This window comes from Biomphalaria glabrata, chromosome 4 (assembly GCF_947242115.1).
Source record: "Biomphalaria glabrata chromosome 4, xgBioGlab47.1, whole genome shotgun sequence".
Classification (NCBI taxonomy): domain Eukaryota; kingdom Metazoa; phylum Mollusca; class Gastropoda; family Planorbidae; genus Biomphalaria; species Biomphalaria glabrata.
In genome coordinates this window covers 32,569,935-32,597,471 of record NC_074714.1, presented here as the reverse complement: position 1 = coordinate 32,597,471, position 27,537 = coordinate 32,569,935, and the positions used below count along the sequence as shown (strand labels likewise).

The following is a 27,537-nucleotide window of genomic DNA, read 5'->3' as shown; positions in this document are numbered from 1 at the left end:
AAATTGGATGTGCAAGAAGCTTTCTGGCATGTCAGACTAGACACAGCGTCATCTAATTTGACAGCAATGATAACCCCTTTTGGTAGATACAAATGGAAACGATTACCATTTGGACTGAAAGTGAGTTCAGAAATTTTTCAGAGACGATTAAATCTAGCACTAGAAGGACTGAAAGGCTGTTTCAATTACGTTGATGATATTATAGTGGTAGGAAGAGGAAGAACGAAAGAAGAAGCACTCAGAAATCATGATATTAACCTAAGAGAGCTGATGAAGAGATGTCAAGATAAGAAGATTAAACTGAACCACGAAAAGTCTGTTTTTAGAACAGATGAGATTAATTTTTTGGGTCATATTATTACAGAAGCAGGAATAAAACCAGACCCGAACAAAGTATCTGCGATTTTGAGTTTGAATGCTCCAAAAGATATTTCATCAGTCCGAAGATTCTGTGGCATGGTTCAATATCTTGCAAGATTTGTTCCAGACTTGTCGACAGATTTACAGCCCATAACAGAGTTGATCAGAAAGAACACACCATTTGTTTGGTCTGATCAATGCACACGAGCTTTCACGAGATAAAACAGAAAATATCGACTCATGGCACATTGATATATTTTGACCCTAACAAAGAGCTTACATTACAAGCAGATAGTAGCCAAAATGGGTTAGGAGCAGCGTTATTACAAGATGGCAGTCCAATAGCATATGCTTCTAGATCATTAACTGATACTCAGAAAAGATGGGCACAGATTGAAAAAGAATTGTTAGCAGTGGTTGTTGGTTTGGAACGTTTTGACCAGTATACGTATGGCAGGACAGTTATAGTTCAGAATGACCATAAACCACTGGAAAACATCCTTCAAAAACCACTCAGTTCTGCTCCGAGAAGGCTACAAAGTCTAATGATGCATCTTTATCGTTACGATATCCAGTTTCAATATGTCAAAGGCAAAAATTTGTTCATAGCTGATACTTTGAGTAGAGACCCATCAGAGGAAAAGAGTGATATCCCTGATGTTTGTGTCAATACAGTCGGACTGGCAATACCAGATGCAGTGCTGGAGAAAGTCAGAATCGAGACAGAGAAAGATAGAACAATGCAAACACTGATTCAGTATATCCTAAATTGATGGCCAGACAAACATAATAGTTTACCTGAACTCAAACAATATTTTTCACTAAGAGATATGTTAACATACGAAGACGGACTCTTGTTGAAAGGAGAACAAATAATCATACCGATATCACTTCGCAAGGAAATAGAAGAAAAACTCCATGCAGCACATCTGGGAGTAGACTCAATGAAAAGAAGAGCAAAAGAAACAGTTTTCTGGCCTGGATTATCAGCTCGAATACAGGAAATAGCCAACTCATGCTACATTTGTCAGAAAAATAAACCAGCAAATCAGAGAGAAGAATTAATACATCACGAAATAGGTTCTAATCCGTGGGACAAGATTGGAATTGATTTATTTCAAATGTGTGACCAACAATATCTAGCCATAGTGGACTATTATTCAAATTTCATAGAGGTAGAAAACATGCAGTTGACAACAACACACGCAATTATAAAGAAACTGAAAGTTTTATTTGCAAGATATGGGGTGCCCAAAGTTTGTATATCTTATAGCGGACCTCAGTTCACATCGGAATATTCTTCCAAATTTATGATGGAATGGGGAGTGACTCATTTGAAATCTTCTCCAGGACACCATCAATCCAATGGAAAGGCTGAGTCAGCAGTTAAAATTTTGAAGAACATAATGAAGAAATCTAGAGAATCAAAGTCAGATGCTTATGAAGCTCTTCTGGAATTTAGAAATACTCCAAGGCAAGACACAAATCTAAGCCCAGTTCAGATGTTTTTTGGTCGGATGACTCGAACACTGATACCAAACAAAAGGAGTAACATTAAGATTTCTACATGTCAAGAGAACATTATGAGAAGGAAAGAAAAACGTCAGATGAGTGTAAAAACATCTTATGATAAGAGGTCAAGAAATTTAAGTCAGCTGAAAACTGGACAGATGGTCTATTTCCAATCTCCTAATGACCCTACATGGAGACGTGGAAGAGTCCAGTCTCAAGTCAAACAGAAAGCTTACATTATTCGAGGTTTGCATTGTACCAAAGAAACAGAGTGCATATTAACCCGAACAGAGAAACAGAAGAAGATATATTTCCCGATACTGATAACAACATACAGGACAATAGAACTCAGGATCAACACGTTCACCACTCATCAACTCATCATTCCCTGCGACCAAGGGATCAGTTGAAGAAACCGACAAGATTCAATGACTATGTGTCTTAATGAACTATTGAATGTTGATTTTTAAATGTGATATGTTTCATATTGATTGAAGCGTATACATGTATGTTATGTTTAGTTGTTTATGTTGTGGTTTTGTTTTATTTTTTTCTATGATACTCCCCGAAATGTTTTATTTTTTTTTAAAGAAAAGGGGATGTTGATATGGTGCGCAAAGGTGCACGCGTTCAATATAATAAAGTATCATTCTCCGCCATGACACTAATGGTTGTTGTTTGTTTATTGCTGACTGTGAACCTAGATCATAATTAACATAAGTCTAAATCTAGAAATAGATCTCAGTCTCTAAGTCTAGATCTAGAGTTACCGTCACTAATCGGAGTCAGTTAGATCAATGTCATTCTAAGTCTATATCTAAGTCTAGGTCTAGAGTTAGATCTAAGACTCTACGTCTATATCTAAGTGTAGATCTAGAATCTTGATATAGAATCTACTATATCTAGACTAGAACTTGTATATAGATCTATGTAGATCTGGCCTCTATTTATTGTAATTTAGATTCAGATTGTTGTCAATTGTATAGCCTAATGAGTAATGAGGATGTGTGAAAACTGCGCGGTAAAAAGTAGTTTTTTTTGTTTGTTTTTTTTTAACTTACAATCTAAGCGAAGTTCGTATTAAAATTCTTTTTAAAAACAACATTCGAATCAGTATTCTATTCCAAGAGTTAGTTAATAAATGGAAAAAATGGAAAATCTTTTTTAAAATGATCCATCGATACTTTTTAAATCGTGACCTTAGGTGCATTTTTTTTTGTACCAATGCGCGAATCTATGAATAAAGCTTGATTTATTAATGAAGAGGCTTGTGAACTTTTTAATAAGACTTACTTCCCCTGAAGTTTTTCATTGAAAAGTGGTGTAATTTTTTGAAAAATCTGCTTGCATTTATAATTTTTGAAATTAGATGGCTCACTTTCGGAAAAGAAAAAAATAGCCATTGGATCAGAACTTTGAATGATCTAAAATATCATAATGTCCGAATTTCATTTTCTCTTCTAGTTTCTGAGATCTAAACGGGACGGACGGACAGACAGGCCACACAAAATTAATAGCGTCTTTTCCCCTTTCGGGGGGCGCTAAAAAACAACAACATTAAAGTAGTACATTTATTTACAATATTTTATTGTTCACATGGTAAAGCGATTGGGTGTTACAATATACAACTTTTTAAACTAGTAGGAACACTTTCTCTGGCTTGTATTTCCTTTCAAATTGTTTTTGAAAAGACAGCTCATATCTCTCAATGCTAACTTCACCTTTTTAGACCACATTCTCTCTCTCTCTCTCTCTCTTTTCTCTTCCATTATTCTGTCTATGTCTATTTGTCTATCTCCACCCCTTTCTCTCTCTCTTTCTTTTGCTCGCGTTCCTTCTATCTTGTTTGTCTCTTGCTCTCTATGATACATATCTGTCTAATTGTCTATTACATATCATTATGATACACATTAAAACGTTTGAATATAACCATAAACTTGGATTGTCAGAGGCGCTTCTCTGTAGTGAAATACAACTGAAAAGAGGGGGGGGAGAGAGAGACACGAGAATATTGAGAATTAAAATATCAATAAATGGTATATAGAATTTAAATTAGCTCATCATTCACACAAACCTCACATCAAAATCTACGTCTCGTCTCCTCTCCCCGGGGAGATTCACCCTCCACCCACCCACCCCCAATCCTCTAAAGCCTACTCCCCATAGAAACTAAGGATTCCTTGAACGTATACATAGCATTATGTCCATGGCCACGTCCCTAGTAGTCAGAATAAAGTTGTATGGAGCTGATTGCGGCTTCATTGTATAGAGTGGAGAGAAGAGTTGAGGGGCACAACGTCACGGGCCGAATTCGGTCCTCGGGTCGTATGTTGGGCGTCACTGTCTTACTGGTTAAGTCAGATATCACTTAATAGATTATAATTAGTGTTATAGCTCACCATTCAAGTGAATTAGAGACATAATTTTAAACAATGGCGTTATTTTCAAAAAGGAGCATTTTTTGGATTATTTTTGTAGGCCTAATGTTGATTCTGAGGTAAATCCTTTGAAAAACTGCACCAATGAGAAACAACGAACAAGTCTCATTTGCATTCAAAATATCACAGAATAGGCATTAGTACTATAAATATAGTCTGTGAGTAGACAAAGGCTTATATTTACAGTCCTGTCTCACTCTTTGTTTCTTGAGTCGCCTTGCCCTTGTGTTCTACGCCACCCAGCTCTAAGTTGATTTCCAGCGTCGTTGGCTGTCTGGAGCTGCCTGCAATGTGCTGGTGGCTGTCCAATTCAGAGCTTAGCTTGAAATTGCCCGAGTGAATCTTGGAGAAGAGGAATATTCTAAACGTGTAGAGGGCGAAAAGCCCGAGGTGGGCGATAGGAGCGCACACTAACACCCCTATCACCACGCCCAAGACCGTGGGGTAAGCGTGGTTCCAGTCCAGGGCGCTGTAAATAATGTCGAGATTTAGAATGTTGGTGCCACCTGCTGCATAATAGATGTAGGTGAAGATGAAATAGGCGGCGCCGTAGAGAACTGGGTAGAGGAAGTGCAGTATTCGGACGGGCATGGCGGTGACCAGTCCATTGGAGATGATGAAGAAGGAGTTGACACTGTTAATGATGACATCCACAGCCTCTACGTTACCTGTAGACACAATAGTGAAATACAAGTCCTGATAATACCTGCTAACAACTTATAACAGACTCTCTTACATTGACCGTTGGACTAACATGCAAACTTTCAATTGGCAAAGGATAAGAGGAATGGATATAAGAACTACATGCATTAAGCCTTATACAATTTGCCTATCAAACGTTAGGTACCAGTGAGTGATAGAACGTCTTAAGATTTGAAATGCATTGTAAATAGGGTTAGGGTTAGAAATGTCAAACTTTAGACGCTCCGACACCCAAATGTTTATTGATCACCAATTAAAAGGGGAAAAACTCATGCTGAATGAAACACATTGACTGAAACTTAACTAAAGTTTCCTTTTCAGACCTTGCGCTCTATAGGGCAGATGAAGAAAAAGTCATCTGACGAGGGTGTTATGTGGCCAGCAACATGGCCAACCACTTTACTTTTCCCCAACTAATGTCAGGTACCCATTAGAATTGGTTGAACTAAATGGTGCCTTAAAGATCCCGATATAAAAAAAGTCAAGCTTCTTTTCAAAAGGATTTGAACCCAGGACCACTCGGCCACCACAATTTCTACCCATTGACTTAGTGGCCCTATAATACATTTAGTATTAGCTTCAGATAGGTGAGGATTATTTTCCCTTCTAGAAAACTGATTCTAACTTCAGATTTCAAGCAGCTATCTGAATCATTAGCAAAGAATGATGTACAATGTTGGCCAACACTTGGACTCATTAAAACATTAGACTGATGAACTACAGAACAATGATACTAACCATCAAACACTACCGCCCAGTACATAATGATACTAACCATCAAACACTACCGCCCAGTACATAATGATACTAACCATCAAACACTACCGCCCAGTACATAATGGTCACTAGGATGTTGCTGCTGCCTATGACGCCATACAGAAACCAGGTCAACTTGACATACCATGGTGTGGTGCCTGAAGACCGAATAAGATTGGGGGGGGGGTGAGTACATGTCATTTCTTATTTTTTATTGTACTTTTAAAGTGTGACTTTAAGAATTGCAGATAGTCCTTTAGTAATTAACTTGGTCTACAAAGTAGAACTCACCTGGCTCTAGACCTGAAAGCACAGTAAACTCCCCATGAAAGATTATGTCTTCTTTCAATGGTGGACCTGTCACAGACTTCTCATGGTTCCAGCTGCCTAGAGGAATGAAAACAAATTGTTGAACATTCTTGTGTTGTGTCAAATGTCAATCTTCAAAACCAACATTACTACATACAGGGGATATAACCCCTTAAAAATAGTCGTCTAAATGACTCTAAAATACTACTAATGAATAATCTGCAAAGAGTACAGAGACGTAGTGGGGGGGGGGGGCGAGGAGCGCACGATGCCACGGCGCCACCCTGAAGGGGTCGCCACACGCAGAGAGGTTCCAAAAAAATAAAAATTATTCTAGATATTTTAGTTAGGAAATACATTCTAACATTATTTGTATTATATTATTGTTAAATATTTTTTTTATTCATAATCCTATATTTCTATGTCATGTTTATGGAAATTGGGGGTGGGGGTGTGTGTGGAGCGCCAATAAAGTTTCTTGCCTCGGGACAACGTTTTGGTCACTGCGCCTCTGAATGAGTGCCTCTTTTTCTTTTCTAAAGAAAAGCTTTCTATCAAGCGGAAGGTATTTCGATCACTATATGTATGCTCATAATCTAAAAATAATGTTCTATGATTACGTGCTTATTAATCTTTATCTCGTGTTAGTATTTTGTTCTCTATCACAGCTAACAATAAATCTACTACACCAGTGTGCCGAGTAAGGCAGAAAATAGAACAAAGCTTTACAAAGGAAGACAAAAAAAAATACTTCAAAGAAAAGGAAGTCCCTTTAAAAACGACATACGTTTGTAGTAACGAAACATATTAGTGAATAATGGGAGAGCGCTTGGCTTTCGAACTTAGGGGTCCCGGGTTCGAATCTTGGTGAAGACTTGGATTTATAATTTCGGTTTCCGTAGCGCGTCACCTAGTCCACCAGCTCTAATAAGCTACATACACAGGTGACCTTCACATCGTCTGCCTCATTGATCACAAAATCTGAAAGGGGAACTTTACTGTTAGTGAATCCTAGTCTGTAGAACTACAATATTAATGTCATATTCTTCAGACGAACCTTGTAAAAAGAACACCATTGAGTTCATGTTTAGCCTACTTCCCTCCCCTGTGCCGTGTGTTGTACAGTGTCCAAGAGAAGTTCTAAGTCACAGGTTTTATTTGAAGACCTAGTTCTTTTAGTAATGACTTAGTTCACGAAGTGATGACTCAGTTCATGAAGTGATGACTTAGTTCACGAAGTGATGACTTAGTTCATGAAGTGATGACTTAGTTTACGAAGGGATGACTTATTTCATGAAAGGATGACTTAGTTCACATTTTACTGACATGTTCTTTCATCTTAATGTTTTATAATGTCATATTTAAAATGTCTCTTTATTGATGGTTGATAAATTCCTATATACAATCTTGATATTTCATAAGGTCCTATATAACATGTTCCTTTCTAGATAATTCCTAAGGTTCTAATTACTTCAAATATCCATTTCTTGATTATTCACAAGGTAAAATTTAAAATGCTCCTTTTTGATATTTTGTAAAATCCTATTTAAAATGTCTCCTTTTGTTTGGTATTTCCTATGGTTCTATTTAAAATATCCCTTACTTAATATTTCATAAGGTCCTAATTTAAAATGTCCCTTTATTGATATTTCCTAAGGTGCTACTTACTTAAAGTGGCCCTCCCTCTCCGAGTGTAACTTAAGAAGAAGACTGTTAGGAAATCTAGAGTGCTGGTGATGGCGGTGAGAAGGAGCGTCGTGTGGGTCAGGTAGATCAGCCACTTGGCGCCCTCCTCTGGGGAATCCGACTGGTACAGTACCATGACTACAGGGCTGGCCACCACCCAACCTACGTGCCACAATAGCCAGAAGAGCCTCCACAATAGATAGATGCTGGAGGAACAGTTCCACTGCAAGGGCGGAAAGAAAGAAAAACATTTATGAATAGATATTGAGTGATATGTTGACATTACTAATTGACTGGCATTGCAACACAAAACAATAACATTCTGAACTGGTTAGGAAGCATAGGAATTTTAATTAAACAATGAATGGGCGTAGCCAGGATTTTTTTCTGGGGGGGGGGGGAGTGGTTTGGGGGACTTATCTATAGATATATGATATATATATATATATATATATATATATATATATATATATATCATCCATCCAAGTAGCACTACAGCCCATGGAGAGATCTGGCCTGCTTTACCACATCTCTCCATTCTGATCTATACTGGGCTTTAGGTCTTGTGATGTTGCTTATTCAGGCTGTCTTGAAGTCAACCAATTACTCTGCAATCGTTTGGGTGTAATTGTTCGGGTGTATTACGTGTAGTTGACCAACAAGTCAGACAAAATAAAACAACACCTGTTTTAACTAGTGAAGAGATGTAGTCGACTCTTATGAACAATTGTACATGGATTTATTCTGATAAAAGGCCACAGTAGAAGTCTCTGTCACTAAACACGTCGTTACCCTGGAGTGTTCTATCGCTAACTGATTTTTCGGTCCCTAACCCAACATATCCCAAACGTCACTAGTCCCGTTCAATATGCGTCTTCTATGGTGCGTCGCTAACTAACTAACCTATATAAATAAGGTGTCTAACAGATTCCTCCCCCCCTTGAAAAAAAAATATGTCAATATTTTTCCACTACTGTCAAGTCTTACAAGGGCATTTTCAATTTAAGGGGAAGACAAACAAACATAAAATCTTGACATCTTCATCTTGACATCTTCATCCTAACTTGACAGTTCCTCATATTCAATGTCAATGTTCATAACATTCCAGAATCATCTTCATTAGTACACAGTTCATCATAACATTCCAGAATCATCTTCATTAGTACACAGTTCATTATGGAGGAAAATGTGGCATCTTATGGGCACGTCATACACTCACAAATGTTCTTCACTGGTAGTAATCTGATAAAATACAACATTTCAAAAAACAATTATAGACTTTATTTACACATTCAATAAATTTTTTCTTACCACCCTTTTATACGCTTTTGTCCATTTTTCTTTTATACTCACCCTTTTCCATAGAACTAACTTTCGTCCATGATATATGAAATGATTCACACAAAAAAAAATATCCATACTTACTTTTAAATGCTTAACATCAAATTTACTTATCTCCCTTTTCCATAACATATAAATGGTGTCAATATATTAATATATATTACATGATCAATATAATCATAGTTTATTTACAAACTTATTTCATTTCAATGTCATTCTAGACAATAGATCAGCTACAATATTCACAGATCCACTAATAGCTTTCACTTCAAATTTATATTCCTGTAGTGCTAAGAACCATCTATAAACACGACTGTTTTTCATGCTCTTTTGCTGTATATACTGAATAGGTTTATGATCAGTTAATAATATGAATTTCCTTCCTATTAGATAGCTCTCTAGCTTAGTAATTACCCATATTACAGCTAAGGCTTCTCTTTCAATGACACTATATTTTTTCTCTGCCTCTGACAATTTTCTGCTTACATATAATATAGGATGTAAGTTATCATAGTTCTGCATTAAACAACCACCAATAGCATTACCAGATGCATCAGTTGTGACATAAAATATTTTGTCTTTATCAGGTAGCCTTAATATTAGTTCATGACTAAAAACATCTTTAATTCTGTCAATAGCTTTCACACATTCCTCATTACAAACTACTTTTTGAGGTTTTCCTTTTTTAAGTAAGTCATTTAATGGATTCACTATTTCTGCTAAGTTCTTTATAAACTTTCTGTAATAATTTACTATTCCTAATATGCTTTTAATTTGTCTTTTTGTTGTAGGTATTTCAATATTAAGTACTTTCTTTATGTTATCTTCAATAGGGCTAATCATGTTGTTATTTACTTTATGTCCTAAGAAGATTATTTCCTCCAATCCTATTTCTACTTTTTCTGCTTGAATTGTAAGTCCACTTTCTTTTATTATTTTGAACACTTCTTTTACATCTATCAAATGTTCCTCCCAACTATTATTAAAAATACATATGTCATCCAAATAGCAAATAACATTTTCTTTGTTTCCAATTATCATGTTCATCATTCTATTAAATGTGGCTGGTGCATTTACTAATCCAAAACTCATATAATTCCATTGAAAAATACCATATGGTGTTACAAATGCTGTGTAAGGTTTTGCATTTTCTGTTAAAGGTATTTGCCAATAACCTTTAGTTAAATCCAATTTAGTAAAAAATTTTGCTCCATTTAATTTATGTAAAATATCCTCTATATTTGGCATTGGATATGGGTCAAATTCTGTGATGTTGTTAAGTTTCCTATAATCAATACATAACCTTATATCTCCATTCTTCTTTTTGGCTATCACAATTGGTGAAGCATAAGGAGATGTTGATGGCTCAATTATACCTGATTCTAGTAAATTGTCTATTTCTTTCTTTACTTTGTCTTGTAAATGTAGCGGTATTCTATATGGCTTAAGCTTGATAGGTTTTGGGTCTGTTACTTTAATGTCATGTTTAATAATATTAGTTTTTCCTGGTATGCTGGAAAAAATTTCTTTGTATTCCTGTATTATTTTAGTTATATCTTTTGACTTTTCCTTAGTTAGATTATTAAGATTAATCTTTTGCCAAGTTTGATTCTCTTTTGTTTCTATTACAGGTATTTCCTTAATATCATTTTCATTGTGATTTTCATTTGTTATTATCATCAAGCATTCTTCTCTTTCTGAAAATGTATTTTCTATTTCCTTCTGAATGTTTTGTATCAACTCATCTTCTCTATCATGATACAGTTTCAAATTATTTATGTGATATGTTTTAATTTTCCCATTTATTTCAATTTGATAATTCACATCACTAATTTGTTTTATCACCTTAAATGGACCTTTCCATTGTTTACCAATTTTATTTTTCAGGTCATTTATCAATATTAATACATTGTTTCCTACTTCTAGTGTTTTCAATTGTCTTTTCTTATTTATATTCTCATGAGCACTTTGTTTGTACTTCTTATTGTTGTTATATGCTTGAGTCCATATTTCTTTCAGTTCTGTTGTGATTGTTGTTTCACTGTCATTATTTAATTTATTCTCATTGTCTATTAGATTTTCTTTAAAAACATCTAATTCATCTCTAGGTTTTCTTCCATGTATTATTTCATATGGTGAAAATTGTGTTGCTTCATGGATGTTGTTTCTATGAGCAAATAGTACATAGTTAATGTAATGATCCCACTTGTTCTGATTATTCTGAATTATCTTTGTTAGTGATCTTTTTAATGAACCACCATATCGTTCACATAAACCGTTACTCTCCGGGTGGTAAACCGAAGAGTATATGTGTTGTATATTGTATTGTTTAGTCCATTTCTTAAATTGTTCTGACTTAAACTGAGATCCCTGATCACTCAATAAAATTTTAGGTATACCATGTCTTGTAATTACTTTTTGAGTTATGGCATTAATGATATTCTCTGCACTTGTATTTGATAATGGGATTGCCTCTGGGTATCTACTAAACATGTCTATTACTGTTAGAATGTATTTGTTATTATTTTCAGTTTGAATTAAAGGACCTATTAAATCAATAGATACTTTCTGAAATGGTGCTGTAGGTTCATCCATTTCTTGAATAGGTGCTTTATTCACTAGGCTTTTGTTAGATCTCTTTTGACATATGTCACATGAGTTTATGTATTTGTTTATTGTTGCTTTCATTTTGGGCCAAAATACTTGTTTTGACAAATTCCTATAACATTTCTTTACTCCCCTATGTGCTGCTAAATTATTATCATGTGTTATGATTAAAACATCTTTCCAATATTTCTGTGGTAAGACAAGTTGTTTTATTTTCTTGTTATCATTACTTGTTTGTCTAAATAATATTTTATTCTCTATACAAAATTTCTCCATTGGATTATTATTGTTTTTATCTGATATTCTTGAATAAATTTTCCCAATAATATTGTCATTCATTTGTTCTAATGCAAATTTGGGTATTGTTTCTTTTTCACTTTGAGATATTTGTGTTTCAAGACTATTTTGTGTTTCATTTTCTATCTCTCTTTCCTTAACATCTGTATTTTCTATTTGTATTACTTTACTGGTTTCTTTTTCTTTATCATTACTTATTACATTTATTGTATTTTCCTGTTTCTCATCTTTTTTATCCATTGATCTTGTTATTATCATACTTGTTATATTTTGTGTTTCTATGTTTTCATGATTTTGTCTTATGTTTTTGTATTTGTTTTGCCAGTCTTCTAATTCTTTTCTTGAACATTCTTTAACTCCTTTTATGTTTCCTACTAACATATCATATCTCATTTCTGGTATTGCAATGCCATCACAATAACCAGTGAAAAATGGAGTTTCAATGTACACCCTTATAGCTTTAAATTCCCTTACAGTTCCATCTGCTAATTCTACTTTCCTAGTAAACCCTTTATACCAATGAGGTTTGACAAATTTAGTTTTTACTGCCAAAGTGTTACAACCTGAATCCCTGATTAATTCCACCGGAATTCTATTTACAAACCCTGGGTATACTGCAAAATTGTTCCTATTTCCTTCCATGAAATATACCCTATCTGTACCTTTATTTTTGTATTCCCTACTGTAACTCCTATTTCTATAATTTTCCCTGTCATTCCTATCTCTACTCCTATATCTACTGTTATTTTGTTCATTGTATCTATTTCTACTTCCAGACCTACTATTCCCTCTTCTACAGTTAGCTGCTATATGACCTTTTCCTTGACATTTAAAACATTTATTTCACTATATTTTCTATTTCCACTATTTGATCTGTTTCTATTTCTACTTCTATCAGCATTTTCTTTGGAGTATCCTATTAAATCTACTTTGCTCTTATCTCTATCAGAAAATGGTTTATTTGGATAGGCATTTTTGTATACTCTCATTATTTCTGTTATTTCATCTATAGTTTTTGGGTTTCTTTCTCTAATAAAAGATTGTAATTGAGGATCACATTTATTTACAAAGTTGTCCACTAGAATAAAATTTTTTAATCCCTCATAAGAGTTATTCACTTTTTCTAATTTTACCCACTTATTGAAAAAATCCTTTTCCATATTAATGGTGGTTTGGGGTTCTATTCCTAATGATGGTATATTGTCAAAATATTTCTTTCTAAAAGTTGTAGCATTATGACCGTATGCATTCAATAACTCTTTTTTTAAAACTTGATAGCTATCATCAATATGATGGTCATGATTTTGACATATTGTTAGAGCTTGACCATGAACAAAGTCTATCAGTATTTCAGACCATTCTTCTTCAGGCATATTAAATGTAGACATTTTTGCCTCATATCTTTTCAGAAAATCACCAATGTCATCCTTCTGTTCATCAAAACTTTGTATTTTTCTCTTTAGCCATGTCTGCGAATTAGGGTTGTCTCTTTGAGTGGTATAATTATTTGAGTTATTTGTGTTATTGCCTTGTTCAGTTTGGGCTCTGGCTTGTGCTGCGTCCAATCTCATCTTCTCCATTTTAGCTTCATGTTCTCTCTGCCTTTCTTGGTCCTCTTTTTGCTTCTCATATTCTTCCTTTCTGATCCTATCTTGTCTCTCTATCTCTTGTCTTTGACGTTCCGTTTCTTCCTTCACAACTTGCTGTACATAAGCTGCTAAGTCCTTTCCTTTTAACTCCATGGCCTTTCCATCCTGCATAGCTGTTTCCTTAACCTCCTTAAGGTCCACATATGATGATGTAGCCATTGTGTTTTATATTTTATATATATTTTTACTTAGCCTATATTGGTTATGGCTATACTTTAAATTTATTTTATATTTAGGTTTTTACAAACTTTTATACAAGTTTTAAATGTTATGTCTTTATCTAGATCTATAGATTTAGTAAATGAGTAAGTCTAGTCTGAGTTATATTCAGATCTGTATATTCGATCTAGTATCACCCAAATTTAAATCTAGTACATTATAGTATGTATAATAATACCATTTAGATCTAGTTATCAAGAGCACTATGACTTTTAGATCCAGTATGAATAACTATGATCAATTTTAAAACCTGGTATGACTGAAGTGTCTAGAGTAAATTCAAAGACTGTCTAGAGTCTAGATCTAGAGTAGATTATGGTTCTATTCAACCATATGAAACAAATATATGTATACAATGTCAAATATATCTTCAACAAGATATATATATCTAGAATGTACTACCTTCATTCATTTTTCAATTAGTAATATTCTCAAATTAGAGTTTAGATAATCAAATGTATCAAAGAGTTGTACAATTTGTAGATCTAAATTTAGCCAGACGATAGTGTTTGACTACATAGCCAGTTTCGGCATTATTCTCATGGCAAAATCATATTTGATTTTAACCGCTCAAACTAAAATTATTTTAGTCTGATTCACAGTAAAAGAATCCTACCCGCACTTTCTATCATTAAGTGAAAAAAAAATACAGATCTAATTAAATTAATAAAAATAAATAATTTAAAATAATATAAACAAATGAAATAATTAAATGAGACTATCGCTATGGGTTGGGATATGACAATATGGCACACAATGATAACGTCACGAAGTAACTAGGCAACAACGGATATGACGTTTACACAAACAAAACAAATTACAACCCTAAACGTATAATATAGTTTTTCATCTAAATTATGTCTTTACCCCGAACGGGTTTAAGGCTTCAGCACCACCTGATTTTACTCAGGCTAACATACCAAATTTAGACAAAATCTATTTCTAAGGGCAATCTAAACATACACTAATAAGAAAAATGGCACTTAGCTTTTGATAAGAAAGATCCCTTTGTTCGGACTCCCGAATATGCTAGATCACAACAAATTCCACTGCCTCTCTTCCAGTTCTGACTCTGTTCTCCGGTGCTACCAGTATCCCACGTAATGCCACAGATGTCCTGATATGCCACAACAAAATGTTTCAGTTTCTTCGGCGACTGTTGATGACCGTATGTGTAGTTCCGACGACTTTGTGTACACAGTTACTGACGAATAAGTTAACGGTTCTTCTGGCGATGACTTGACTTGTGTAGACGACTACTGACAAATAACAGTCTCTTGACGGCAACTTGATCTGGACGACTGACGAATAACGAATTTCTTGACGATGACTTGATCTGGGCTGACGAATAACGGCTTCTTGACGATGACTTGATCTGGGCTGACGAATAACGGTTCTCTAAAATAGTTCACTGCTTCTGCTGCTACTCTGGTAGTACGACGAAGTTTGCTGTTGTACTCTGCTTCACTAGACCAAACTGTCCAATGTAGACTAGGTGAGACCAAGGTCACCTCCGACGACGTTCCGTTAGACGATTAACGGTTTTCAACGAAATTAAGTGGATGTAGCTGTTTCCACAACTTCAATATCAGCACGTCTAGATATCGTCTAGACCAACGAATACTACATAGATCAATGTTCAGTACTGATAAATATTACTTCACTAACCTTCCAAAAGTTAAACACAGTGACCGTTATAAAAGTGGTAAGCAACCGGTTCAATGAGCAAACTGCTCCACAAGAATCTCTCCAAGGGTAAGACGACAGAGCGATTTCGATTTAGTTAGCTACCAAACTTGTAGTACTCATAATACTTCTGACAGCGGGCAAACTGTCCTTCTCGAAACTGACGAGGTAAAACTTGATACTCAATGTGGCTCCTATGACGAAGAAAAAATATGTCCAACAGGTTCACTAGTGATCTCTCACCCGTTATGAATGAACGGTTTCTCTGGTTGTAGGTCGATTCAGCATATGAAGATCAGGCTTTGATACTATACTGGTTAAGTAGACCAGACGTTACGATGATTACTGTCCTGACGAAGGTCACCCTGAGTTAACGGCTCGTTGAACGTACGATCAAGAACATGTAGATCTAGAACAAAGTCACTCTGCGATGATTCTGTGTTCAGCCGTACTCCGATAAAACTTTATAACTTCAAGTGCACGACCCTCACCTGAGTAAACGTTCTGCTTCGAGGTCCGGTTCGATGTTCAGCTTCATCAGGGGTCCGGCTTCGAGGTTCGGGGTCGCCACTGTGATGTTGCTTATTTAGGCTGTCTTGAAGTCAACCAATTACTCTGCAATCGTTTGGGTGTAATTGTTCGGGTGTATTACGTGTAGTTGACCAACAAGTCAGACAAAATAAAACAACACCTGTTTTAACTAGTGAAGAGATGTAGTCGACTCTGATGAACAATTGTACATGGATTTATTCTGATAAAAGGCCACAGTAGAAGTCTCTGTCACTAAACACGTCGTTACCCTGGAGTGTTCTATCGCTAACTGATTTTTCGGTCCCTAACCCAACATATCCCAAACGTCACTAGTCCCGTTCAATATGCGTCTTCTATGGTGCGTCGCTAACTAACTAACCTATATAAATAAGGTGTCTAACAGTCTCCATGCCCGGACTTGTAGCTGTTATAGATCTGACTCTAGTCATCAGGCCACCGTACTAATACTAAATCCATCTAAAGATGTCAGTACCTCCAGAAACCTAATACTAAATCCATCTAAAGATGTCAGTACCTCCAGAAACCTAATACTAAATCATTCTAGTCTTTGTCCTATTGTGTGGGAAAGAAAAAAATTGTTTTATGATTAAGGGAGAAAACAAATTCTTTACTACTAATGACCACCTGGGGTGCTTAGGTCCATTGCAAAGGCGGGGATGAAATAAATCCCAAATAAAAATATATCTCTATCCACACACCATTCCTCAATACACGTTTGGTTAAAAAAATCAATATAGGGGGAGTTTACAATTGTGAACGCGATGGACTGTCGTTTAAATGTATCGAACTCTGCCCGCTCCCATCCCCCTTGTCCAGCGGGAGGTTTGGACGAAGGAACTAATCTAAGTAATCTAATATATATATATATATATATATATATATATATATATATATATATATATATATATATTGTTACGAATCTCACTATCCAGGCTCTCTGCAAACTGCACCATACACCACCAACTTAAAGAAATTGACAACTCAGGGCTCTAAAGTAACGTAACACTTTAATAGTTAAATAAATAACAGCCAATACTGTACAATTGGCAACACGTACACTGTACAAATATCTCTCCGATAACACCGAACCGCCGTATCAACTCTTGCACTGGCCTCTCCGTCTCGTTCGGGCTTGCACTGGGTTCAACAGTTCAGGACTGACTTCACACACTAGGCTCGTTGTGTCGGACTTGATCGCAGACCAAGATCAAGACGCCAGTCGTCTCAACTGTACTTGACAGTACTCCGCACTGAACCGTCGTAATGCTCCGTACAGAACCACACCTCTGAACTGTGCTGTAGTCGACCGGACTGTAGTGAACCGGGCTCTGAACCCCTGCCGTGAACCGTCTCTTGTGAACCGTCTTGACTGCGACACCTCCGCTCTTTATATAGGGTCCCTACTGGCCTTCTCGAACCGGACAGAACGCCGCTCGACGTTTCTAGGTGCTCAGATGACTACAACTCTCGTGACGCTGCGATCCTTCCCGAACCGTCCTGTTGACACTCGACTCGGCTGACAGTCGTAGCTCGTCACGGTTGACCGCTCGTCTAGCGCTGGCCTGGGGCGATTTGCGTCGGCTGACTACAAACACACCACTACCCACATCTGTGTCACCACCAGGTTTATAACAATATATATATATATATATATATATATATATGAATAGCAGGGCCGGACTTACCCATTGTGGGGCCCCATCCGAAATGGATTTCGCGGGGCCAAGTTTGAGTAGGGAAGCGGATAATAAGTGAAATTTAAGAGTTTGTATTAGAAAATAAATTTGTCTATGCATTTTATTCATTCTTTACTACGAACAGAATTACTTTACGAGCCTTGTGTGTAGCGAAGTCATACAGTATATCATAATAATTCTGTTTCCTACATAGATCACGCTCAATAGCAAGAATTACCAAATGTTTTAATCTATCTTTGAGAATTGCTGACCTCAAGTAATTCTTCATTAGTTTGAGGCGCGAGAAGTTTCTTTCACCAGATTACACAATTACGGCTGATGCATAATGTCGCGCGTAAGATTGGCGTTTTCCAAATTGAATGACACCCAAAATGGCAATATTCGTGTATATATTTCCGTATATTTTAAGAACTTTTTCGTATATTTTGCGATTTTGGGAGATTTCCAGGAGCTCCTGGTAAATCGCCAGGAGGGGGCTGGAAATCTATTTTAAGTTATAAAATGGTTTAATTAATTAATTTATGCACCTTGAATTAGCGCGGGTCCTATGAAAGTGCGGGTCCTATGAAAGCACGGGTCCTATGAAAGCACGGGTCCTATGAAAGTGCGGGTCCTATGAAAGCACGGGTCTTATGAAAGCACGGGTCTTATGAAAGCACGGGTCCTATGAAAGCACGGGTCCTATGAAAGCACGGGTCCTATGAAAGCACGGGTCTTATGAAAGCACGGGTCCTATGAAAGCACGGGTCTTATGAAAGCACGGGTCCTATGAAAGTGCGGGTCCTATGAAAGCACGGGTCTTATGAAAGCACGGGTCCTATGAAAGCACGGGTCTTATGAAAGCACGGGTCCTATGAAAGTGCGGGTCCTATGAAAGTGCGGGTCCTATGAAAGCACGGGTCCTATGAAAGCACGGGTCCTATGAAAGCACGGGTCCTATGAAAGTGTGGGTCCTATGAAAGCACGGGTCTTATGAAAGCACGGGTCCTATGAAAGCACGGGTCCTATGAAAGTGCGGGTCCTATGAAAGCACGGGTCTTATGAAAGCACGGGTCCTATGAAAGCACGGGTCCTATGAAAGCACGGGTCTTATGAAAGTGCGGGTCCTATGAAAGTGCGGGTCTTATGAAAGCACGGGTCTTATGAAAGCACGGGTCCTATGAAAGTGCGGGTCCTATGAAAGCGCGGGTCTTATGAAAGCACGGGTCTTATGAAAGCACGGGTCCTATGAAAGCGCGGGTCTTATGAAAGCACGGGCCTTATGAAAGCACTGGTCTTATGAAAGTGCGGGTCCTATGAAAGTGCGGGTCCTATGAAAGCACGGGTCCTATGAAAGTGCGGGTCTTATGAAAGTGCGGGTCTTATGAAAGTGCGGGTCTTATGAAAGCACGGGTCCTATGAAAGTGCGGGTCTTATGAAAGCACGTGTCTTATGAAAGTGCGGGTCCTATGAAAGTGCGGGTCCTATGAAAGTGCGGGTCTTATGAAAGTCCGGGTCCTATGAAAGTGCGGGTCTTATGAAAGTGCGGGTCCTATGAAAGTGCGGGTCTTATGAAAGTGCGGGTCTTATGAAAGCACGGGTCCTATGAAAGCACGGGTCCTATGAAAGTGCGGGTCTTATGAAAGCACGGGTCCTATGAAAGCACGGGTCTTATGAAAGTGCGGGTCCTATGAAAGTGCGGGTCCTATGAAAGCACGGGTCCTATGAAAGCACGGGTCTTATGAAAGCACGGGTCCTATGAAAGCACGGGTCCTATGAAAGTGCGGGTCCTATGAAAGCACGGGTCTTATGAAAGCACGGGTCCTATGAAAGCACGGGTCCTATGAAAGCACGGGTCTTATGAAAGTGCGGGTCCTATGAAAGTGCGGGTCCTATGAAAGCACGGGTCCTATGAAAGCACGGGTCCTATGAAAGCACGGGTCTTATGAAAGCACGGGTCCTATGAAAGCACGGGTCCTATGAAAGTGCGGGTCCTATGAAAGCACGGGTCTTATGAAAGCACGGGTCCTATGAAAGCACGGGTCCTATGAAAGCACGGGTCCTATGAAAGTGCGAGTCTTATGAAAGTGCGGGTCTTATGAAAGCACGGGTCCTATGAAAGTGCGGGTCTTATGAAAGCACGGGTCCTATGAAAGCACGGGTCCTATGAAAGTGCGGGTCTTATGAAAGCACGGGTCCTATGAAAGTGCGGGTCTTATGAAAGCACGGGTCCTATGAAAGTGCGGGTCCTATGAAAGCACGGGTCCTATGAAAGCACGGGTCCTATGAAAGTGCGGGTCTTATGAAAGTACGGGTCCTATGAAAGTGCGGGTCTTATGAAAGCACGGGTCCTATGAAAGTGCGGGTCTTATGAAAGCACGGGTCCTATGAAAGTGCGGGTCCTATGAAAGCACGGGTCCTATGAAAGCACGGGTCCTATGAAAGTGCGGGTCTTATGAGAGTGCTCTTGGTAAATCGACAGTAGTGCGCGGGAAATCTCTTTTAAGTTATAAAATTGTTTAATTTAATAATTTCTACACATTGAATTGGAGCGGGCCCTATGAAAGTGAGGGGCCCACTGCGGTCGCATAGGTTGCAGGCGCCTAAGGCCGGCCCAGCAAAATAGCGGCGTATGCTACGCCGCCGGTCGACTAGTAGTAAGATAATTGACTTCGAGATTCTGGGTGACGTTACCTGAGATGTAATGAAAAGGATTGGGCTGTCGTGACCTACTCCAAACTTGAAGAGTTTGAACTCTTCCTTAAGCGACGTGCTCATCTCATAGTCAAGTCCATTTTTGAAGCAGGGGTGGAAGGTTTCGTGGCAACATCTTCATTCAGTGAGTGCCAAATTCAAATCTGTGACATAAAGCACTGTTATTATAATTTCATTACAATTAAAATAGTTTATAATGTTAGTTCACATACACACACACACAAATACAAATTGATTTTTTTTTCCTCTTAAAATATCCCACAAATAATCACATTTTAATGCTTTGATCATCACGGATTGAAAGGGGCGTTGAGTAACACATCTGAACTTACAGTGATGCATATAATTAGCTTGAATAGAGTCTTCGTGTGTATTTACTTTCATGACTAGTCACGAGAGAAGCCAAAGTAAATGAAATAAAATTATTTCTATTATTCACATTATTTTTCAGTATATTTATTGATTTTATAAGCGTTTCATTTCATTTAACATGACATGTAAAAGTCGCCACAACTACAGTGGAAATCTCAGGGGGACACAGGGGCGTAGCTGGGATTTGGGAGCCCGGGGGATTGACTTCTTTGGGGGTCCCTTACATTTTGGCATTCGACATCATGGCATGAGATAATGTACTTAAGAAATATATAACCCTACTTTCAGTAGGGTACAGTATATCAGTAAAATTAACAAGAAATAATCATTAAGAATTTTAAAATGAATAATACCGTTGCTTATTGCGAAATTATGCATAAGTGAAACATCTCAATTCATCTCGCCTCTATCTCAAGTCGTGCATTATGTACATGGATACTGTCTAGTATATGTGACTCCATTGACATTAAGGTCATGCTACGCCTTTCTTGCGTCATTGTGCTCCTTAGATAGTTTTTGATGAACTTGAGCTTTGAAAATGAGTTAGCAGTATTCGAATGGATGTTGAAAGGTTTGGGCACACATCATTACCATATGAAGCCAGCTTCCTCAATATGTCAGTTGCTGATTGTGGTACTGGTTTATTGATGAAAAGTGCTCCTGCATCTATAACATCATTGAACAAGTGATTTGCCTGTATTTCATCAAACAGGAAAAAGAAACACAGTGTTTTATCAGCGTGTCATCATCCATAGACTCCAAGAGGCGTCTTGGTCCAAGAAGAAGCCCAAAGGTGTCCACATGGTTTTCCAGCTTTTGGAATCTGTCCTGCATCTCCAAATTAAGTTTGTTCAGCACTTCTGTGACAACACGTTTGAATTGAAGTTCTATTGACAGTCCTACATCAAAACTCAACTCCCCATCAAGTCTTTTCTTTCTTCTGGTTATTTTGATTACAGGAACTCCCTGGCATTTACTACCTTCTTTTTCAATAGATTGACTGATCAGTTTCGTCCGTTTCTCATCATTTTGCAGAAAGCATGAAAAGGTTTTAATTTTTTTTGGCTGTTTCCCTATGTGCAGTTCAAACGTTTCTGCACTATGTTTAGCTCCTGGAGAAAGTTGGAAGACCATCACATGACTCCTCACCCTTACTTCACATGTTTTCTCTGATTGTGGTAAAAGCCACGAGTCTCTTCAGCACTACTTCTCTCATCAAGAGACATTTTCACTTCTTCGACTGCTGTATCTTTGTATGAATCTTCTGAATAGTGATACTTTTCTTCCACACGTTCAAGGTCTCCTTTGTTTTCAGTGCTCTGATCAGGTTTATTTTGAAAATAATAAGGAGGATGAAATAAATAAACCTATATACTTCCTGAGAGTAACACAGCACTAGTCAGCGCTACTCCTTGAAAGTGAGAGTAACCCCGCACGGAAAGAGTTACTACTCTTTGTGGAATTCATATAACAGGGTCAATAACTTATATAAATACGGGAAAAGTAAGATTACATAACAGTGACGTAATATTTAATTTATTTAAAAAAATTTCAGACACTCATTTGGGGATCTTCAAATTCTCCCCCTTCTCTTCTCATCCTAGCTACGCCACTGGGGGGGGGGATAAGATATTCACTAGTGCGTCCATTTTTATTTAGATCCAAATCAGGTGGATGGACATCAGGTGGCATAAGGACAGTCAGACAGAACAAACACAATAGTGGTTTTCGAAACGAGGCGTTAAAACCATTTTAAAAGTGTTGAATATTTTTGAAAACTCGAAAAACTAATATTCACTGCAGTAGTCACTCCCACAGCCCTATGAAAAAGTGTTCGAGATGAGCCATAGTCGTTTCACGACTGAAGGAGGCCAACGATGAGTCGCTCTTTCAGAAACAAAAATAATTATAATTATGAAACAAGAAAAACATTCAAAATATATGTTACAAAAGAAAATATCTCCTTGATACAGTTTATAGAGCGATTATTTTTCTCTAAATAACTACTGAACGTTGCATTAAAAAAATAAAGAAACTCCCCCCCCCCCAAGAGAAGAAATCGAGGTTAGAAATACATAGATCTACTACACTTTCTAGATTTGTACTTAATTTGCTCACAATTTTCCTGACCATTAATTTATTAAACTCTTGAATCAATAATGCCTTGCATTCAGAAATTCCCGAACTCGATAATCTTTTCAAAAACTATGTTGGATCTAGATCTAGACCAAGTTCTGTAGCCAAATTTAAATTTGTTTTTTACTTTGAAATAATTATAACGGTTAAACTAGAGTTTTCCCAGTATGGCCACCAAGCTAGTAATTCTACTCTCAGCGATATACATCAACTTTTAAATTTCTAGGAAAATCGTCTGAGCCGTTATTGATATTCAAGTTCAACCACGAAGGTTTCTCCATCCTTCGTGAAGTTGTGACTTGAATAGGGGTATTGCAAATATACGCGCTCCGCTTCCAAGGATGATTTTGTCCGGTCTATAGATATGGCAGGTGGTTTGAGTGCTGGGACAAGTTCCAAAAAGCCCGTGGAGTCTGGGAGCGCATGAGGCCGCACTTCCCCATGGTGGAGGCTGTCCAGGCCTGAGCAAGCTCAAGATATTATAGCACAGTCCAGGATAGGCCACTGTCCTGTTAGCTTATACTTCTCACGGCTATGGCCAAATTTTGATTCCCGGTGCCCCCGCTGTGGGGAAGAAGGATATTCTTTTTGACTGCCTCAGACTTGCCGATCTCCGTCTTGACAGGTCTGGAAAAACAAAAATCCTCGACCTGTATGGTGACATGTATACATTACATAAGACAACAGGGCTTCTGTCTAGGGCTTTTGCAAGAGAGGATTTGAGCCTCTCAAGCACTCACTTAAATGGCGTTTGATGATGATGATAATGATGATGACAAACATGTTCATATATATAGAAGATAAAATTTTGCAGATGGTTGAACTTTTATAAATATCTTTTTTTATATGTAATTGAGCTGTTGAGTTTTTCTTTACTTCGTTTGTTTTTTTTAAAGAAATATGAGTTGCACTAAATGAATGGGACCACATCAAAAGACGCTCCTGAGTCAGACACTAAATGAATGGGACCACATCAAAAGACGCTCCTGAGTCAGAAAGTGTTGTGGAATGTCGTTGCTCTAAATATTTCTTAAAGGTGTTGACGACTTTCTTTAATGTCACTTTAACCCAGGCTCTTGTTTGAAATGTAATATATAAGGTGTTTGTTGTCATATGAATCTTAAGTGAATGTGTGAGTAGTGATGTGGTACTCTCTCTCTCTCTCCCTCCTACATTTATCTTCCTCCTCACTTTTCCTCTCCGTTATAGTCCGATCTCTCTTTCTCTCTGCCCTCTCTCACTTTATCTATCTTTCTCTCCTACCTTCCGCTATCTCCACTCTTGTCCCTCTCCTCTATGCCTTTTAGTCTCTCTCTCTTGCCTCTATCTCTCTCTCTCTTGCCTCTATCACTCTTGTCTCTTTATCTCTGGCCTCCTTATTTCTCTCTCGCCTCTCTCTCTTGCCTCTCTCTCTCTCTCTCTTGCCTATCTCTCTTGCCTCTCTCTCTTGCCTCTATCTCTCTCTTGCCTCTCTCTCTCTCTTGCCTCTCTCTCTCTTGCATCTCTCTCTCTCTCTTGCCTCTCTCTCTCTCTTGCCTCTCTTTCTTGCCTTCAAAATAAAAAAACTCCAGAGATTTCTTAGTTTAAAACCCCTCAACAGATGATTTGACGAAAAAACTTTCCTTTTCGATATAAAATCTAAAGCGAAATACAGGCATCTAATTCCAAGAGCGTAGTCAAGAAAGGTTACAAATTTCTACCATTGGCTTGGGCTCCATTAATTAAGTGTGAATAGTCTTCTGCCGAAATTGAAAATCATTAAATGTGTCTCAACAAAGATCGCTAAGACAGATTTTAGGAGTCAGACATAGAGATCGGGTCTAAATCAAAGAAATCATATGCCGAACTGGGAGTCGAATCCTTAGTAAGGTTGTGACAGAGCGTCGCATGGGGTTTTGCGGGACATGTTCTCACACAAAATGAATTACGCAAAATAAGAGTTGCGGAAACAGCTTGCCGGAAAATGCGCCGAACGGCGCGAGAGGGTCTAAGTCAGTAAGAATAGCACATTAGGTTTTTGAAATAAAACTTTTTAATAGCAAGATAATGCACTGTCGATACCTCAGAATATGCATTTTGTTGGCTTTCAATACCAGAAATACTGCTCGGCAGCGGGGCTTCGCCCCGAGCTGGGGGAGCGCTGCGAACTCTCCCAGACCCCATTGCTAGCAAGGGCGGGGAGTCTACAATAAACAAAAAACGTCTTCCGAAAGGGTCACAATCTAATAAAGATTAATTATGTACACACACACACATACATATATACATATAATTTTTTTCCGCAGGGGGGAGGGTCGGAATTCCCCCCCCCCCAAAACCCTCCCAGAAAAAAAATCCTGGCTACGCCCATGGACAGACCATATGTAGAATGTCAACAGCAAGACATGTTTAAACGTTTAACAAATTGTTACAACAATGGTCCGTGTAATAGATATTGATTGGTCTTTAAACAGAAACTAAATTTATCTCTGAATAAGTCCAAGTCATACACTATCTATGAAGATTGTTTATTAGTTCTGCACACACACACATACACACACACACATACTGTAATCCATTGCATGTTCTGAAACAGATGACCTTTACATTATCTGTCCTATAGACCACAAGGTCTGAAAGTGTAACTTTACTACTTTGATATTCTGAATAGAAAGAGCATAAAACTAAGTCTTAGAATCTAGATCTAGGTGTTAATTGTTCTACAAACCTGTTCTTTAATCCAGGACATGTTAATGTACAGAAATAAATTCACTGCATGAAACAAAGTCCAACACTTACACGTGTAACAAGCCGGAGGACTAACAGCCAACACCAGGCGTGAATCACACAACGTCACCGGTGAGAAAGTTTGAACGATCTCTTAATCCTGGGACCAGCTGCGACAACATCGAGCCTCTGCTACTGCTAGAGTCCTGTGACAACATGGCGCCCCTTCCCCACTCCCCCAGCTAGTAGAGACAAGGCGGTGTGACACCCCGCTTTCCCGGCTTAATAAGCAAATACTTCAAGTCCCTAACAGACTCAGTCGTAATAGGTCGATTCCTCGGAACCTGCCTGCTCCCCCTCTCTTAGGAACAGGTTTTTAAGTTTTTATTGAAGTCTTATTTTAGCTGCTTAGTACCACGTGATAGTTACCACAGGTTCTCACATTGTATTGAAAGTCATTGGCAAACAAAAAGTGATATAATATAGACGTTCAATCATCTACAAAGACAGAACATTAACTGCTCATTCTGTTTGCCTGGATTTCTGAACAGTTAGTCCCAGATAATTATGAAAATCGATAGGCCTATATCTTGCACACAATAACTTGTTTGTATTTTATCAACAAGACTTACTCTTTAAGATCATACAGTAGTAAATAATTTTAGTGTGACTGATAAGCCAGTCAGTCATTTGAGGATGTAGGTCAAACATGAGATTTTGTCTTTTATTGATATCGTCGTTGACTATTGGGCCCAGTTCTCACCAGGTCTTGACTAACTTTATTGATTCTATTTATTTATGTCTAGCTCATTCAATGTTTACAACCAAAGATTCGGTCAAAAAGCTTTATCTATGACATTATGATAATGAAAAAAAAAACAATCATACTAGGAAACATTCTCATAAAAAAAAATGTAGATCTAGAGAAATATTTATCGTGAGCACCACTACAATACTAATGTCAAGACTGTTGGTTGCTTGCCTTGCAGTAGCACATGGGCTCTTTTTCTTCGGGGTACATTCCTGGGTCTTAGATCAAGAACTCTTGAGTTGATCCTACATCATGGTCCGTGTTTCGACTTTTGGCTGAGTGTGATCCAAAGGAATGCTACGTCTTACATTTGGCATCAACTTGGTTACAGACACGATTGGCGGGAATATCAACACTAAGTCATTTCTACTTGAGCATCTCAGGGGCAGCGAAGGTTTGAGTTGCCCTTCCTTACAAGAAATACCTAAATTAGTTGAAAGGCTCAATCTGTCCTAATAATTCAGGATTTAGAATCCACAGGTATTAACTTCAGCCCTTTACCAATCAATAGAAACAGTTTCGTCGGGCTTAATAATTAATAGCCAATGCTCTAGCCACACAACCAGAAAGGTGCGGTCTATTAAAGCTTTAGTTTTTAATGTTTTATGTTGGTGCATACAAATATGCATACTTTAGTTCTTGAAAAAAAAAGTGCACGCTTTCAGATCACACGATGCAGTTGTGAACACATGTGTTACTTTTAAATTTGATAAATATCAGAGGTCACTTCATCCCTGGTCACTTCGTCCCCGTCCTAGAGAGACAGCACAAAATCAGTACCACTAATTGCTTTTCCTTACGGAAATGATTTGGCGAGGGTGGGGGGGGGGGACGTCGTGTCTTGTAAATTTATTCTTTCCACTTGGAGGACATTTCAAAATATATTGGCAAAGAAAGAAGCCACGAAGCACAGGTAAAGGGCTGCCGTGCTAACAAAACCCGCGGTCAGTGTGTCTCTCTGCTGGTCAATACAGACCGGTCAGCTGGTTGAACTACGTGACAAGTTC

At 37.8% G+C, this 27,537-nt stretch overlaps 1 protein-coding gene and 1 long non-coding RNA gene across 4 annotated transcripts; both read right to left on the bottom strand.

Moving 5' to 3' along the window:
• Positions 1 to 3,438: 3,438 nt before the first annotated feature.
• Positions 3,439 to 26,095, bottom strand: LOC106050282 (protein rolling stone-like). Of its 3 annotated transcripts, none has more exons than XM_013205233.2 (6): positions 25,792 to 26,093; positions 20,485 to 20,648; positions 7,746 to 7,986; positions 6,060 to 6,155; positions 5,825 to 5,926; positions 3,439 to 4,978 (listed from the first exon to the last, which is right to left on the bottom strand). In XM_013205233.2, the coding sequence occupies exons 2-6, from the start codon at positions 20,566 to 20,568 to the stop codon at positions 4,491 to 4,493; spliced, it is 1,011 nt and encodes a 336-aa protein (XP_013060687.2). In that variant the 5' UTR covers positions 20,569 to 20,648; positions 25,792 to 26,093; the 3' UTR covers positions 3,439 to 4,490. The 3 variants fall into 3 exon arrangements, with proteins under 3 accessions (XP_013060687.2, XP_013060686.2, XP_013060688.2); XM_013205232.2 differs by having other exon boundaries at positions 25,721 to 26,091; XM_013205234.2 differs by lacking the exon at positions 5,825 to 5,926 and having other exon boundaries at positions 25,721 to 26,095.
• Positions 8,790 to 16,498, bottom strand: LOC129925780 (uncharacterized). Its single transcript, XR_008777485.1, has 2 exons — positions 14,279 to 16,498; positions 8,790 to 9,005 (listed from the first exon to the last, which is right to left on the bottom strand). It is a non-coding gene; the product is annotated as an uncharacterized LOC129925780 (long non-coding RNA).
• Positions 26,096 to 27,537: the final 1,442 nt, after the last annotated feature.

What these genes read in the sequence shown, in the direction of transcription:
- LOC106050282 (XM_013205233.2), bottom strand. Translation starts at nt 20,568, where the DNA reads ATGAGCACGTCGCTTAAGGAAGAGTTCAAACTCTTCAAGTTTGGAGTA. An exon ending in GCTTTCAGGTCTAGAGCCAG is followed by an intron (nt 5,927 to 6,059) that starts GTGAGTTCTACT and finishes TTCGGTCTTCAG; the next exon opens with GCACCACACCATGGTATGTC. An exon ending in CTGGGCGGTAGTGTTTGATG is followed by an intron (nt 4,979 to 5,824) that starts GTTAGTATCATT and finishes TTGTGTCTACAG; the next exon opens with GTAACGTAGAGGCTGTGGAT.